Below are 17241 nucleotides of genomic sequence, written 5' to 3' on the forward strand. Positions count from 1 at the left end.
TAGCAGAAATCCTAGCAGAGCTATGCAAAACCCTGTGCGCTGGAATGGAGACAGGCAAGTGCGCTGCAGCAAGATTCTCAGGAAGACCACGGGTAGCATCCACTAGTTTGGTTTTACATCACAGAGATTCTAAGAGCAGAGAATACTAGGAGCAGACATGTGATTTAACATAACAAGAGGTCTTTAACGATGAGGATAAGCAGGAGGACACTGCCAGGAGATCGTTTAAGAGGCACCTGTGGCCATCCACCTGAGAGCTAATGGAGGCCTTTGGCAGAGCAGTGATGTAACTTAGAGAAGATGCAGAACGGAGACACTGGAGTCAGAATGACAAGACTTTGGCAACAGCTTGGTGCAGGGAAGATGGAAATGGAGGTGCCAATAAGCCAGGCTTCCACACTCGAGTTTCAGGGGTGTCAATGCACCAAGGCAGAAATGAAAAGAAGGATGAAAGCCAACAGCTTCCAGATCCACTGAATGGAGGAGTCTTCCTGCATGCTTCTAAGCATGTTCAAATGTCTGGATGCTGGCAAGATAGTCAAGCAGAAATGGCTAGAAGGCAGTTGAATATCTGGACCTCAAACTCAGCACAAAAGTTTAAGGTTAGAATGCATATTGGAGGTCTGGAGAGCTCAGGTTAAGAGGACTGGCTGCTCTTCTAGAGGTCCTAAGTTCAATTCCCAGCAACCACATGGTGGCTCAAAGCCATCTACAGTAGAATCTGATGCCCTCTTCTGGCATGCAGGCATACATGCAGACAGAACACTCATACCAAAAAAATAAAAAGTTAAAAAAAATGATGCATACTGGGAGAAATCCACAGAGGTACCAGATAAAGCTGTGTGTGTGTAGGGGGATTTCCCCCAAGGAAAGGTTCACTGAAAGACACCCACAGCATGAAGGGGACAGAGCCCAGGACCACCTCACACTCCTCACTCAGCACTCCTCAGCTGTCTGTGCTTTCTGTGTAGGGTTGCGGCTTCATGAGCTTCCCCTACACATCAACATGTCTACTGGTGTCTTCCTTACTCAGCTTACGCTTAGGCAGCCATACTGGAAGACTCCATAGGCATAGCTTCTGACATTGCCATACAATACAACCATCCAACAAAGCCTGTTCCTCTGGCTCTTAGAATCTGAGTTCTGCTGCCCCTTCTGCAGTGATCTGGAGCCTTAGGAGCAGGAGTTGTGTTGTAGATGTATCAGGCGGGACTGGGCTCCACCACTCTGCGTTAGGATAGGTTGTGGTTTTCTGTAATGGTCTCTGTCTGTTGCAAAGAGAAGTGTCCTTGGTGAGGAGTAAGGACTACATTTATCTGTGGGTAAGAGGACAAATATTTAGAGTGTAGTTAGGGATTAAGCTCTTTTAGTAAAGTGGCAATTGTAGGTTCTCTTCCGAGATCCATGACTTCACTAGCCCGAGAGAGTTGGCTAGGTTTCCAGTTCCAAGCATGAGTTCCCTCTTGCTAAGCAGGTCTTAAGTCCAGTTTGAGAGCTGTTGGTTATGACCACAGTAAGCCATGCTACTACTGACCCCTTAGGATGATTACTGTGCCATGCTGGTGGTTGCTGTGGCTTACATAGAGCATCATAGCTGGGTATGACTGTTCGTCACCCCTCCTTGGAAGCTTGCATGGGGTCTTTTGGTTCCATGAAAGTTAGTCTCAAGGGAGAGGTTTTTCAGGACAGACCCAGGTCAGGACCTCTGGGCCTGTGTCAGAAGCAAAATCTTCTACCTCTGCTCTCTCTTTTTTTTTTTTTTTTTTAAATGAGGTAAACACAGCCAGACAGGGCAAGTAAGTAACTTCCCAGGTCTCATTGGCTTAAGAACTAAGGTTCCCCTATCAACCTTGTCTTTCTAGAAACAGAAACAGGCAGCAAATGTGGTACTTAAGAGTATATTTTCTATCAACAAAGACTCAAAGGAAACAGTAAACAGTCCCAGACCAGAGCTAAAGTGCACAGCAGTTCATGTGTTCAGATGAGCTCAGAAGGAGAAAAAAAGCTTCCAGGGCCAAGTCCTGCCGCCTGTAATGTGCAGACAGGACGCTAGCACCCAATGCCAGGAGGCAGCACTGACTCTCAAACTGGAACCTCCGAGACTGAGTCAAGGTCCACTGGGGGACCTTTCTAGGAGCTCCTGAAACAGACAGCAGTGTCCAGAGTCCCTCTGGATACAGAGGAAGAGTGAAGGACTAACTGCTGCAACCCAAACATTCTGTACCTTTCTATGCCCTTCCCCAGGGTTAGGCTGGGAAGTCTCAGAGCAACGGAAATGAAAGAACTGAGTGGTTTTCTGCTCCGCTCCCCATCAGAATAAAAAATCTCAAGAGCACAAAGCATCTCCCCCTCTCTGTGTCTGTCAGCACATTTCAGGAGGCCTGGCCACGTCTCTGCACGGCTGGCTGGGGGGCAGACTGACACGGCACACGGGTTCGTGGTGGGGCCCTGCCTGGGTGGTCTGTTGCTATCCCTTTGATTAAATTCCCAGGCTGGGAGAGCTGGAGCTGCTCCTAATGATAGCTGGGCCCTGAAATCTCAAACTCGCTAGCCAGAGAGGGCCTGAGCTCCTCGACGGCCCTGCCTCCTGCTCCTCACCACAGGCGGGGCTCCTTCACCACATTCTTCTGTGCACTACCAGCAATGACCACAAAGGGCCCTGTCTTTGCTCATCTGCCCTCCCTTGCAGCCCTGACTGAGGCAGAGAGAGATCTCACCCCTAAGCTGATGCCCTATTCCAGCATCCCAGGACCCCTCCCCCTACAGGTGCAGATGCTTCTTAACACTGCTGTAAGGAACCCACACCTCAGTCACTAAAAGAGCCCATCCCTGAAGATGGCCCCCTTAAACAGTGTCTGTGAGGTACACGTGCACCCACAACAACAGGTATAAAACGTTCTTGGCGCATTGTGATTCAATGTGTATCTCCGAAAACAAGCAGGCTGGATTAGACGTTTTCCTGATTGTTTAAGGGGCCACTGTTCATGTGGTGGAGAATGTCTGCTATTCTTATTCTAGGACTTAAACATTGCTGCACAGCAGCAGAAAGATTAAAAAAAAAAGTTCAGAGAAATTAGCTTCTACTTTTAGCTACACAAATTCCTTAAAAATGTAGGCTCTAATATAAATTCTAAGTCCCTTTCCATCACTTGTGGGTAGTTAAGAAGAACAGTCTTTGGCAAGCTTACTATCCCTTAGCATTTTCACTAGAAAACAGAGGAGGAAGGGGCAGCACTGCCGCAGCCTGCAGCTCCCCCGCTTCTCGCTCAAGCACCTGTGTCTAGGTGGTTTCTCATCACCTACAAGAGGCTCAACCAGCCCCTCTGAAGGCCTGGAAGCCTGGAGGGCCTTGCTTTCGGCTTCAGGTCGAGTGCCCAGAGCTGACTCCCCAAGTATGACTCACCATTCTACCTGCTGCCCCACAGACATGTACGCCAGGGTGCCAGGAAGCTCATTCTGCCCTTCTTGTGATGGAGCTGCAAATGAGCGCTTCTAAGAAGACAGCTTCGGCCTTCTTTCTACTACCCACCAGCAAGCTGGGTTGCCCTTTAGGTAGTTTTGACATTCCTTGAGAAAATCTCTGGTGTGCTCCTGGCTATCAGTATTGTTTGAGTGGCTGTCACTCTTATAGGACTCTGAGTTATTTCTCAAGTCAGAGAGATGTCACACCATTGATGGGATGCTCTTAGGGGCTTGGATAAAGTGTTCTCTTTTAAATAAATAATCACAACAAAATACAAAGTTTATAGAAAATGCCACTGACTAACAGGACAAGTAGTTGAAATTACAGATAAAAATAAAATGTTTTTTTCTCTTCTTCTCTGGGGAGGAAAACATGAAGGAATGGGATGGCCAAGATGTAGAAAGGACAGAGAGGGAGAGCAAGAAAAGGGATTTCTTGATTGAAGCAATAGTGGAGAGAGTACCTGAACTGCCCTTCCCCTGTAATCAGACTGATGACTACCTTAATCGTCATCATAGAACCTTCATCCAGCAACTGATGGAGCCAGATGCAGAGATCCATGGTCAGCACTGGACCAAGCTCCCAGAGTCCAGTCAAAGAGAGGGAGGAGCGATAATATGAGCAAAAAAGTCAGGACCATGATGGGATATCCACAGAAACACTTGACTTGAACACTATAGTGGGAGCTCACTGACTCCAGACTGACAGAACGGGAACCTGCATAGGCCCAAACTAGGCCCTGTGAATGTGAATGGCAGTTATGTGGCTGAGGCAGTCTGTAGGGCTACTGGCAGTGGGACCAGGACTTATCCCTTGTACTTGAACTGGCTTTTTGGAGTCCATTCTCTTTGGAGGGACACCTTACTCAGTCTAGTTATAGGGAGGAGGGCCTTGGTCCTGCCTCAGAGTGATGCGCCAGACTTCGTTGACTCCCATGGGAAGCCTTATTCTCTCTGAGGAGTGGATGGGAGTGGGGTAGGTGGGAGGTCGAGAAAGCAAGAAGAGGAGAGGGAGAGAAAACTGGGATTTGTATGTAAAATGAGAAAAGATTATTTTGAAAAATAAATTAAAAACCTAGAGTAATTAAATTTTTATTAGTAAAAATTAAAAAATAAAATTTCTCAGAAATACCCTATAATTTAATCTTATATAAATTTTCACTATATACAGATAATTTAAAATCTGCTTTCCTTGTCCAATGAAGTCTCTTAACTTCTTGCCTACAAAACAATTAGATAATAGTTTACAGGATATAACTAAAGCAATGCTCAGAGGAAAATTCATAGCCTTTAATATAGACTGGATGAAAATAAATTAGACATGCCACTCAAGAAAAAGAGAAATAAAGATAAGGAAAGCACAACGAGGGAATTAGTAGGAAAACAAAATAATTAATTCTACCACAGTAAAGCAACAGTATTAATATATCCAGAATTAATCTTATGAGGAGGGAGCTATCCACTAGGCACCCACTTTCTGATATCCGTATCAGAAAGCACAGATACGGAACTGAATTGGGAACTGAGGAAGAAGGAAGTATGGAGTCAGAGGAAACCAAGCACCCACAGCTTAGGGACACAAAGCTGCTTGTACTGATGGCTGCAGTTAGTTCCCAGGTGCGAGCACAGGAAACGCCACGAGCTCCCGTCCTTCCCTCCAGGAAGCCAAGGGCATCTATCACTCAGTTCAGGTAACAGATGGAAGCAGCTTTCCTTTTTAACACAGCATAAAAGCAGCCAGAGAACAAACGTCAGAGTCCACTACAAAGCATTATTAGTTATTAAGGAGCAGAAAAAAACCCAGAAGTTTCCAAATTACAAAACAAGTAACTGTATTCACAGACAGGAAATGGCTGAGTAACAACCGAGTTTTTCTCTAACAAAATGCATTTTTCTGACAACTCACTGTCATCACATTAGAGACAATGGACTCCAAAAGCCTAAAGGACCAAAATAACAGTATTTCCCCAGTACATGGCATCAAGACTTTGCAAAGAGGCTTTCACACCCCATCTTTATCATCTCGCTGTGTTTTCCCCTCAATAAACACATCGCAGAGTCTGAGAAATGAAGTGCTCAAGATCGGGCACGCAATCAATAAAGAAAGACACAAGTCTTGGGCTGGCTAATCCGCCCCTTCCTAAGTGCTCCACCCTGGATTTTGCACAGTACAGCACCTCCCTTGGTACCCTACTGTGGAAACACTGAAAGTTAAGGCTGACATCTAATGGCAGGTTCTGATTCTCACAAACAGAAGCTGATGGGCTTGCGGGGCACAGGCACACAGATTCATTACAGATGAGAAAGACCGAAGGGTTAGCTTCCCAGTGAGGGTGTGTAAACTGATTCCTATAGGATCAGAATCTTAGAGGTTTCTGGGCTCTGCCACATAGCCAATGATAGAAATCAAAAATATAATACTAATATCAACTAATACTGATAATAATTTAATTTCCTGATGCTCCTAGATGACTTAACTGAAAGCCAAAATGCCAGCTCCTGACCAACAATCTTCACTTTTCCTAAGAACAGCGGACATTTTCAAATTTCCTTTCTTTCCTATGGCCGTGCCTATTCCCACTCGTCTACGGCTGATACCTAACTGTCCAGTCCCCTTCCAGTCTCACTGCCACCTTGTCATATCTCTTTGCTTCCAACTACAGCTTCGGTCTCCCCACCTGTTTGTTTCAATCTGCTAGGGGCTGAAAGGGAAAATGATTACTGCCTGCTACGCTGAGATGAAGGCGGGGGAAAGCCAAGTCCACGTTAGGCTTATCTTTCTTTGCTCTAATATACTGTTTTTAACAGAGAACTAGGGTACCATAAGAGAGAGGTGTGTTTCCTACTTTCACATGTACTTGAAGCAATCTTCACCTCTACTCCCCAGATTTAATCATCACTACAACAATCAATTAAAAATCTTAACACAACAGAAATACAAAAAAATGTAACCACATAGTGAATATCACGGGATTACTATCAGTACCTCATTTGGAAGGTTTGATTCCATTTAGCATTAAGGAAGAAGGTTTCTACTTTTAATTCAATCCCATGAAGACTACCAGAAGAGAGAACAAAGAGAACCCAAAGGTCATAAAAGTGCCACGTACCGCACACACACACACACACACACACACACGCACGCACGCGCACGCACGCACACACACGCACGCACACACACACGCACGCACACACACACGCACACACATGCACACACACGCGCGCACCCTAGAGTCAGGGCCGTCATGTCTATTTCTGCCATATCTGTGTCAACGTCAATGATCATTAGACACAAAACATTCTCAGATCACGAACTAAACAGAAGGAGAACAGGGTGAAGAGGAAAATGTTATGAGACTCTGATAAAAAAGATCTATAAAACTCACTGGAAATTTTTAAGAATGAAAAAGTTAATTTAACGGGTCCTGGGCTGAGAAGGTGACTCAGTAAATAAAGGCACTTGTTCGCCATGCCTGATGACCTGAGTTTAATCTCTGGAAGCCATATGGTAGAAAAAAAATAACAGACCCCTGCAATAGTCCTCTCACTTCCACAAACACTAATGATGGGTGCAAACAGGCGCTATCTATCTATCTATCTATCTATCTATCTATCTATCATCTATCTATCATCTATCAGTTCTAATGCCTGAAAACTGTATTTACAGTTGAAATTTAGATGCTACCTATGCAGTACTGTGTATCATAAGAGCCAGTAACAGATTTAACTTTGCAAGGCCTGTGAGAGTCATTTTCTTCACAGTTAAGGAGAAGCAATTCAGACCATAAACACACAGGCACCAGCTGAGCCAGGGAAGAACGGTACACCCGGCCCGGCACACCCACTCCCAGGCCCAAAGAGCCCAGCCTGGTCTGCCCCTACCTGCTGGGTGAGGAGGTTGATGTGAGTGGCTGGAGAATACTGCCTGGCTGCCTGCTTCTCTGCTAGCCGCTGGAGTTCGGCCGTAACCAGGCTTTGGTTGTACCTTCTGTTGAATGAACCATCTTCAACCTCCTTTTGAGTTTTGGCTATTCCTGAATGATGCTTATGAGGATGGCATGAACCTGCTGAAAAAGAGAAGAGTTCCCACCCACTTAGAAATCATGTCCTGAATAAAAGGAGAACAAGGGCAAACAAGTATCAGTTGACAGACACTCTGCTGAGTCCTAGGGAGCTCTGACAACGTGAAGGCCAAAGATGACCTCGGAATGGTGAAAATAGGGAAAACCCTTACCATGCCCTAGAAAGTCTTCCTACAGCCAGATTATCACGTGTGTACTGGTGTGTGCTGGCTTACAGAGAATGTTCTCACTGGGTGATGAGAAGAGCCAGTGTTAGGATTAACTGGGGACAGCTGAGCAGCAAGCAGCCACATGGCACTGGGATCTAACCTCAGCATCAGCAAAAACAAAAGAGAACCCAGACCTCGAAATTCTGCTTCTTGTTTTGCTTTATTACATAAATACCCACGTCAGTCTGTGGCAGCCATGGTAACAGCACTCACATTCTTACAAGGCGCCAAAGGGAAGCAGGTAGGAAAGAGAATCTAAGCAAGCGTACTTAAAGAACAGTCGTCTTGTATTCATGAGTTACGGTCCTTTCAGAGTTCAAGTTTCTTTCAACTATTTGGTCACAATAAAATTAAGGTTCAAAGTTTGTTTCTGATTATAAAATATCTCACTGAAAGATCAGTTTTGAGTCACAAAAGTAGAAATACTACGTTTTCCTGTTCTATCCACTTACTTATGTCTCTTTGTGGTGCTGGGGGTGGAGCTGGAATCTCATTCTATCTACTACTGAGCCATACCTCTCAGGCCCCTTCTGCCCTTTTACAATGCATTATCATTCTATAGACACAATGTAGCGACGCTGCTCTAAAACGCCTTTTCCTATTTACTGGATTAACTGGTGTATACAGATAGCTTTACAATGCATGAGTAAGTTACACGCGCCTTATGATGAACACCCGTGAAGTTTCTACCACTAGCACAGTTAACCAATTGCTCCTCTCCATCCTTACTCTCCCCCTTTCATTCATTCTCTTCCTTTCGGACATAATTTTATTAAATACGTAGGAATGTTTTCCTGTATGTGTATACATAAATACTGGATAATTTGCTTATTTTCAGGCTCCATAGAAAGGATCTCCCAATAGTAGTTTCCCAGTGCTAACTTTCATCATTTAACACGGCACTGATGAGAGGCATCCTCGCTGGCCAGCATGGACAAATTCATGCACTTTATTTGCTGTTCTGTCCAGCAGTTCCTCTGAACCAACTGTGGTTCTAAACAGCACAGTAGCACTCAGGCACATACTGCAGTAGGGGTCTTCCTGTGCCTCTGCCCAGGGGTGGGACTGCTGGGTCACAGGGTCCATGTATTTTCAACCCGAAGTGACAGGATCCGAGTGGCATGTCCTATCCTCCTACGCAGACATTCCTGCTGGCCCACACATCCTTTAATACTCGAATTGTCAAACATCCGAACTCTCCTTTCTCTAGGAGGTTAACCAGTTACCCAGTTAACAATGATGTTGGACGTTACTGCTTTCCTGATAACATTATTTTGCTGTAGTGTTTTCTTGAGTTACTAGAGTTGTGTTTCTGTTTTTACTTTTGTTTCCATATAATGACCTGTAAAGAATTTTTTAAATTATTAAGTTCTATATCTGGAAAAATGCTTTTGTTTTTTGAGACAGGATCTTATTATATTGCCCAGACTGGTCTCCTGAACTCAGGATACTCCTGCCTACACAACCCAAGTGTGGGTGTCACCATTCACAACTGAAATTTATTTTTATGCATGGTTGAGGCAGGGGTCTGATCTCACTACAGCACCGTTTATGAGAAAGACACTGTCCCACTGATGTACAAGGCTACCAACTTGTGTGACTTTTCTCCTCTGTTCCTTTGGTCATTGTGTGCTTTTGCCGACACCACACTTTTTACCTTTACGTGAGTCTTAACAAGGAATCCAAGAGGTCCTCAGTGTCGCTCATCACTTCGGAATAGGCTTACTGAGTTAAACAAGATACTCGCTGAGGTCTTTGAACTTTTGAAACCAGAGATCAATTTGATGAGTGTGACCTGAGGCCTCCTATGCCACATACAGAACCCACTGATTTAGGTCTTCTCTGATGATTTTCCACATTGTAGAAAACATTGTCTAAACATTCCCCAGGGTAGCTAATGTCCAAGATGCTTTCTATAAACAGCTCAATTAGAAATAATGGACTCAAAGGCTATGCATAATCAGTATCAAAGAACCTAACCGTGGGAGTGTGGCCTCTGGGAGGCTGAGCCCTCCCACAGGATGCCCACACTCCCAAGAGTACATGCGCACCACAAACGGGACTCAGTGCTTTTCAGCTGATAAAGTGTACATAATAAAATCTAACATTTAAACTCCTTTGATTCTTTGCAGTTTTTACACAATATATTTTCATGGCATTGATTTTACCCACCCTCTCCCAATTCCCCCTTCACTACTCATCCAACTTTGTTCTCTTTTCATTACATAAAATTTCAGTTCAAACAACTCTTGTCTAACATCATGCGGCTAAGTCTTTTCTAAAATGCACCTAGAGACCGTCTTATATTTTGTAGGTAGACAGAATATTATCTGCAACTATATCTTATTGCCTCCATTTTAGTGATCAGTTTTTAATCTTTTATGCTGGTTTTAACCTCCAGTAAAACGCTCAACAGAAGAACAGGAGCGCGGTCATCATTTTGCCACTGAGACAGACACATCTGCCGGCACAGGGCAGATGGCCTCTGCTCTGGCTAACAGGGACCTTCTCTTCTCAGTGTGCAGAGGATCATCATGAATGATGTGGCGTTTACCCAGTCTTTTCCTGAAGTTACAATGACGTCAGGAACACCTTTTACCACTGCCACATCTTCTACAACTGAACCGCTCCCATCCTTGGACAGACTTGCTTATGGCATATTCCCTTCAACGTGGCTACTTTTGGCTGGCTTTTATTTTGATTAGAATTTCTGCATCTACATTTACAAATGAAGGCTGTTTATAATTTTCCTCTCGAACCTTACCACTAACTTATTTTGTTTTCAAGACAAATCCAATCACACAAAATTGGTTAAAGGGTATTCTTCTATTCTCTAGCAGTGTTTAATCCCAGGGTTATCTACTTTTTGAAAAAGCATTAGAAATTACTTATCAAACTATCTGGGCCTTATCATTTCTTTCAGAGAAAAGCTTTAAGTACTATAACAATTATACTCACAAGACTATTCTGGCCTTCTTCATCAATCTGAGTCAATATTACACGTTATGCCTTTAATGAAGTTTGTCCATCTCAATTTGGGGGAATCAATTGTTGGTCATATCCTATTTTATCTCATCTATACATCTTTCTGTGTCTGCTTCTTTATTCCTTCTATAATGTTCCTGTCTTCTCTTTTCTTCATCCATTTCACCAGATGCAGATCTTCTTTAGGAGACAAAGTTCATGAGTGGCTTTGATATCGTTATTCTACTTACGAACTGTGCAGCCTTGGCAAAGCTCTTTATGTCTTTCTCCTTAGATGCAGATCATTGCTTTCCTTCTCCACACACCAGGACATGCAGCTATCCGTTACTATTAAGTTCTAGCATATTTTCTTTATATTAAAATTTCTTTTTCCTTTTTTGATTTTGAAATATACAGAGATTTGTTATATATTCCTTTGTTATTGGCCTTTAACTCAGTTGCAATGTGGGTAAAGAATGATACAATATGACTCCAAGTCTTATCATTATTTTCTTGCTTATGATATAGGATATAACTGAGTTTTATAAATATGTGTTTTTGAGTAGACATTTTCTCTATTTCTTGGGTGCACAGTCCTAAATATGATCAAGAGACAACCTTGGTATTCTGTTTGAATCATCTTTTAAAAAGATTACATTTATACATTTATTATGTAGTGCGTGTGTGCAGGTGCACATGTCCACAGACAGCACCATATGTATGGGGCAGTCAGAGGACAACTGTAGTTTGTTCTTTCTTACCCCCAGGTAGGCCTCAGGGATGGAGCTCAGGCTGTCAGCTTGGTGGCAAGTGCCTTCACCTACTGAAACATCTTGATGCCCACCCTCCACCCCTTTTAATGGTGAAGTTTCACCATGTAGTCCGGACTGGCCTGGAACTTACTACGTAGGTTAAGCTGGCCTTGAATTCAGAGATTCATGTGCTCCTACCTCTTGAGTGCTGGGATTAAAGGCATGTACCACCAAGCCTGACTAAAGGTAATGGCTTAGTATAAGCTCACTTTTATAAAATGTGGCTTAAGTATAGCTCATTTTTAACATGGGCATTATTAAATTATTTAAAATCTCAACCAATGTTAAAACACTCCCCAAAATGATTCACCACAATCTTTATGGACTTAATTTTTAAAATGCAAAAATTGACAATCCCACAGTTTTCATAAAAATATAAGAAACCCCAAAAAAGCCTCAAAAGATTTGAGAAAGAATAATAAAGTTGGGAGAACCCTTGGTGATTTCACAACTTAATATAACGCTACAGAAAGACAATGTGGTACTTGTGTAAGACTGAAACAAAATCAACAGGAACAGAACTGAGACTCTAAAAGAAATCTTTCCATTCGCAGGTAAAATTTTCAACTGTAGGGAAATAACATTTTTACATAAATGGACCTGGAAAAAATGAATATCCACATCCAGAAGAATGGAGTTAAAGCCTACATCACCTCACACAATCTGCTATTGAAAATGGACAGAAGTTCCAAAATAAGAATCTAATGTGAAACTCTAAGAAAAAAAATAGGAGAAAATCCTTATAAATTTGGGTTAATGTTTTCAGATATGATACAAACTATAAGCAACATAAGGAAAAAATAGGGACATCAGACTTCATCAAAACTTAAAACATCTATGCTTGAAGAAAATGAAAAGAACCAATAAACAGGGAAAAACCATTGCTAAAGCACTCACCTGATGGGGGACTGGTATAGAGAATACATAAAGAGCACAACTCAATGATAAAGATATACCTCAACTGAAAAACTAGCAAAGAAATCAAACATTTCCCTTATGCAGATACACAAATACTCAAAAGGCATGAGAAAATCATTAGCCATTAAGGAAATGCCAATCGTAACCCTTCTGCACAACAGAAAAATACATAGATAGACAGGTAGACAGACAGATGGAGTCTAACCCAAACCTTCTATGATGGGTAAAATCAAAAAACATTAAATGTTAGCAAGAACTTGCTTAATCAAAATGAGGACTCATGAAATTTATCACATGACCTAGTAATTCTACTCTTGCTATATACCCTAGAAAATAAAAACTGATGTCCATGTGTAAGTGTTGTCATATAGCATATAGCACCACTGGTCAAAATGGCCAAAGTAGGGAAAAACAGATGCCCCACCTGGCAAACACACAAACAAATGCTGCAGCCACACACTAGAACACCACCCAGCTGTTTACAAGGCATTAGCGTGACACATGCTCTAACAGATGAGCCTGGAAAACACGACACTAAGTGAAAGAAGCCAATCACAAAGGCCATTTATTGCATAATTCTAGTTATGTGAAATGTCCAGAATAAACAAATCTGTAGAAAAAGAAAGCTATCTGTGGCTGTCAGAGGCTAGGAGGAAGAGATAAGGAGGGTGCTGCTAATAGCGAGTTTCTTTGAGGGAAGAGAAAGTGTTCTGAAGCTAGGCAGTGATGCTGGTTGTAAGTATCTGTGAGTGTACCAAAACCCATTGGATTCATACGAAACAGCCAAGTTTCTGAGTAGGGGTTATGTCTCAACAAAGCTGTCACTAAACCTGGGCTGGGGATGTAGTTCACTGGTAGGGTGCTTGCCTAACACATGTAAGGTCCTGGGTTCGATCCCCAATGCCATAAAATAAATGAGAAGAAAACTTGACTGATAATATGGGTCTACTTCATTTAAAATTAAATATCGTATCTTATGAAGCCTTTAGTTATGTATTCATTTGTAAATGTTGTGATGTCAGAAATAGTGACGTGAATCAGAAAGAATGCAGTGTCTTCACAGTCTGTGATCGTCTGCGGTGCCTTGTCTTATTCATCTCCTTTTTACAGTACCTAAAAGCAGTCCTGTTTCGTTCTGTATCAGTGAATGAATGCCCGTGGACAAAAAAGCAAGACGTCTCTTTAGTCACAGCAGAAGGCATCAAAAGCAAAGGGAACAGAGGGAGCTCTACTTTCATGGGGCTGGGGAGGAGCTGACATGGCAGGCAGTCTTCATTTCTCACTCACCTGCCTTTGCTGAAGAGGGACGAGACAGTTTCTGGCTATAGATGTATGCGGCACTTTGGAAAGAGGAAAAGGGGCCCATGGTGTAACTGCCTGATCGACAGCGTGGCAGGCCAGCGGGGCTTACGTTCTGGGTCCCAGGGTGTATGGAGGGAGAAGCACTGTCGGGGACTGGGTTCAGTAGAAGTGCTGCCTGGTGAGGCATGCTGGGGATAGCTGGAGAAATCTGAGATAAAGAAGAATGGTGGCCAGGACCTGACGAGAGGGCAGAGGTGGTAATAATAGATGACAAGTGGGTGCTGGGAAGTTTCTGTAGAAGAACAGCAGCAGGACCAGAGAGAGAAGAACAATTGGTATAGACTAGTTTAGCCTCTTTTCCTGCTGAAGTGGTAAATCCTATTAAAGCAAAAACAAAACAAAACAAAAAAACAGGTCATTTTAGGACACATAAACATACAATTTTAGAACATCAAAATATGTTAACATGAAACAGAAATCATGCAGGCTTTAAGTAGTGTTCATCTTGAACGTCATAAACGTTGCTTACCAGAGACAGCCTGGTAACAAGGATTTTACTTTATCATTATCCCTTCCTAAAAGCTTGAGTTGAGACGTCCCCCACAAAGCAGAGCAGGCACATTCTACAAATGCTAAGCAAGCAGGACAAAGTTTCTACAAGGAGCAGCTAATTCCTCTCCCTCTGGGAAAAAAGAAAGTGCTCAGAACTTCTAAAGAAAATGGAAAATGCTTTAGAAGGAAATAAAGTTACCAACAGGAAATTCTAAGGGAAAGGGAAGAACAAAAGGAAACTTCCCAGGGCAATAATGGTCCATGGGCTTAAAATGTTTAACACCTGGCAGCGGTTTTTCTGTTAGAGGTGCACCATAGCATAACGTGTGTTTCAAACACTCACGAGATAATTTATCGGAGTGGACTTCTGTTGCCTGTTGCTGTTTGGGCTGCTTTATTTTCACTTCTTGAATTGTCTCAGGGTGATCTGAAATAAAAAATACTGACTTAAGTGCTTTACTAATCAAAATCATAACATGATACACAAGTATTAGACAATGCTGGGAAACATGAACACGCCACCACACCTTTTAAAGGTGAGCAGTCAACTCCCAACGACTGCCTACATCAGCACCCTCTCACTCAAACCCAAGGCAGCAATCTACTGACTGCGACCCAGCTAGGACATGCCTGGATAATGATATAAGTAAAGGGAAGTTGGGTGCTCCCACTAGGACCCCCACAGTGGCTGGCAGGACCTGCTGGAGCCAAATCCACACGCATGCACAAAACCAGCATTGTGAGGTGCAAGCGTGGCCTCACTAATTGGTTTGCCACTTCGACTCTATAGCTTAAAGTATGTGCCTCAGTTTACCTGAGACAGGCTGATGGTTATACTGACTAATAAAACCATTTTCCACTATAGTGGTTTTTCTCTACCATCAGATTCTGAAACAGAGCAGTCGAAAGCTATTAATAACTAGAGAAGTGCTCAAGTCTGCTTCAGAGGCAAGGTTTATACAAGAACGTAAGAGTTTCTCAAAGGATAATGGCATCTGGGTCCTGTCCGATCCACCAGCACCTGCAGGGGTAATGCTATCACTTGCTTGCTCAGCTATGAAATGAACCCAGACACCAAACTATCAAATGCTTCTTTTCTTGACTGAAACCTTCATACCCCTTTCTAGGTTTAGACAATAGATAAATGCAGGAATTTATCTTCTAATATAAAAGTATCTTTAAGAAACAAATTTGAGAATTTGAAATGTCCCATTTGTATTAACAGGAGCTACTGGTACACACAGCTCCTGTTAATACAAATGTCTTCTCCATTACTGTCAAGGGCTAAGTTGCCGTATGAATGCCCGTGTGGGCCCCATCTCACCAGGTAAACACGCTGTTCCCTACTCTGACCTCCCTGTAAACATCTCTCCGCCTCCCGTCCACAACACTGCTACTGCTACTTTTCAGATTTTCATCAGCCTTCTCACACTCACCCACTCAGTTCCACACACCAGACAATACACTTGATAAACTCAAGGGCTTTGAAGGCCAAGTCATTGAGCTGCCAGCAGCTATCAAAGGGGAGAACAGAACATACAGCAAATAAGAGAAAGGAAAAACGGAGAGGTGAATATGAAGCTAGAAACAAACTCTAAGAGGAAGCAGGGCTTAAAGGGACTGCTAAAAATACAATTCAGGAACACAGCCGCTAAGGAGGCTTTATGCAATACCCTAAGTGAGTTTACAACACCAGCTTGGGATGTCAGTGCTAGAAAAAGAGCTGGTCTAGCATTTTGAGGCTTTGGGACCAATCTGCAGCCCTGTAAATACAAACAAAATTTACACTGTTTCTTTGGGAAACTCATTTTACATTTGAAATGACTAATTTTCCTGAATATTTCAGAAAATATTCACAGGAGCAGAGAGACTGAATCTAGCACTCACAATACTGACAAGGGGGTGATGGAGAGATGGTCTGGGCAGACCTGGGTTCAGTACTCAGCACTCACCTGGCACCTGACAACTATCTACAACTCTAGTTCCAGGGAATCTGATGCCCTCTTCTGTCCTCCACAGGCACCAGGCACACAAGGAGTCCACAGACATGCATGCCATAAGACACTCACACAAGCAAAATAAATAAATAAAGTACTAAAATACTGATAAAATTCTTATGTTGCTACATTTGCAACTAGGTTTGAAACTGATCTTCCATAGAAAGCACAGAGCTTTGTTGATACAGAGTGATTGCTTTTTTTTTTTTTTATAACAACAATATGAGCTAGAGAGTCTGGTCCACATTTGATTCCAAACCTCAGCAGTGAGAACTTTTAGAAACACAGGGAACATCATAATGCCTGAAGGAAACCAATGGCATCTGGGGCTTGGGACCAAGAGTATCAGTCACCCCAATTAGGTATAGAATAGGCCCACAAACAACAGCTGGGGACTGGGACTGGGAGGGGGGGCACGCCTTTAATCCCTGCACTGGGAGACAGAGGCAGGCGGATCTGTGTGAGTTTGAGGCCAACTTGCTCTACACAGTGAGTTCAAGGACAGTCAAGGCTACACTCAATCACACTCAAGACCAGTGTGCAGCCAGGGCTCCTATTCCAGATGCTTCTGTTTGCACGGCTCACTTATTAGCTCGCGTACTTACCGCCTTTGGCCCCACTATCAGAATAGCTACTGCTGTTCTTAGAACTCTTAGAGTGAGTCCCCAGGAAGACACTGGCAGACTTGTTTTTTTGGGTATAGAAAGTCAACACCTCCTCCAGTTCAGCCTCACTGAAATGAAGAAGAGGGTTCGGTCAGCACAGGAAGCAGCTCTGGAAAATCCTTCGACATTTTATCAGGGAAACAGTAAGCAGAGAAGGGAAAGTGAGACACGCAAGGCAAAAGCTCCTCATTAATAGTTTAAAACGAAAGCAATTGGGAAAGTGTGGACCAAGATAAATCTTTATTAATCCGCAGAGGATTTCTAGACCTGCACTACCT

The 17241-nt window shown here is 43.1% G+C and overlaps 1 protein-coding gene across 19 annotated transcripts in view; it reads right to left on the reverse strand.

The window, feature by feature from the left end:
• Positions 1-17241, reverse strand: part of Ttll5 (tubulin tyrosine ligase like 5) — a 246248-nt gene that overhangs the window by 126137 nt on the left and 102870 nt on the right. For 14 of the 19 annotated variants that reach the window (XM_050152435.1, XM_050152438.1, XM_050152433.1 and 11 more), the window contains 4 exons: positions 16904-17031; positions 14645-14728; positions 13735-14127; positions 7345-7529 (listed from right to left, as the gene is read on the reverse strand). In XM_050152435.1, coding sequence (XP_050008392.1) covers positions 7345-7529; positions 13735-14127; positions 14645-14728; positions 16904-17031 — 790 coding nt within the window. The remainder of the gene's footprint in view (positions 1-7344; positions 7530-13734; positions 14128-14644; positions 14729-16903; positions 17032-17241) is intronic. The other 5 variants (XM_050152436.1, XM_050152430.1, XM_050152434.1 and 2 more) reach the window with 3 other exon arrangements.

This window comes from Alexandromys fortis, unplaced genomic scaffold (assembly GCF_014885135.2).
Source record: "Alexandromys fortis isolate MF-2015 unplaced genomic scaffold, M_Fortis_MF-2015_v1.1 scaffold_47, whole genome shotgun sequence".
NCBI classification, from domain to species: domain Eukaryota; kingdom Metazoa; phylum Chordata; class Mammalia; order Rodentia; family Cricetidae; genus Alexandromys; species Alexandromys fortis.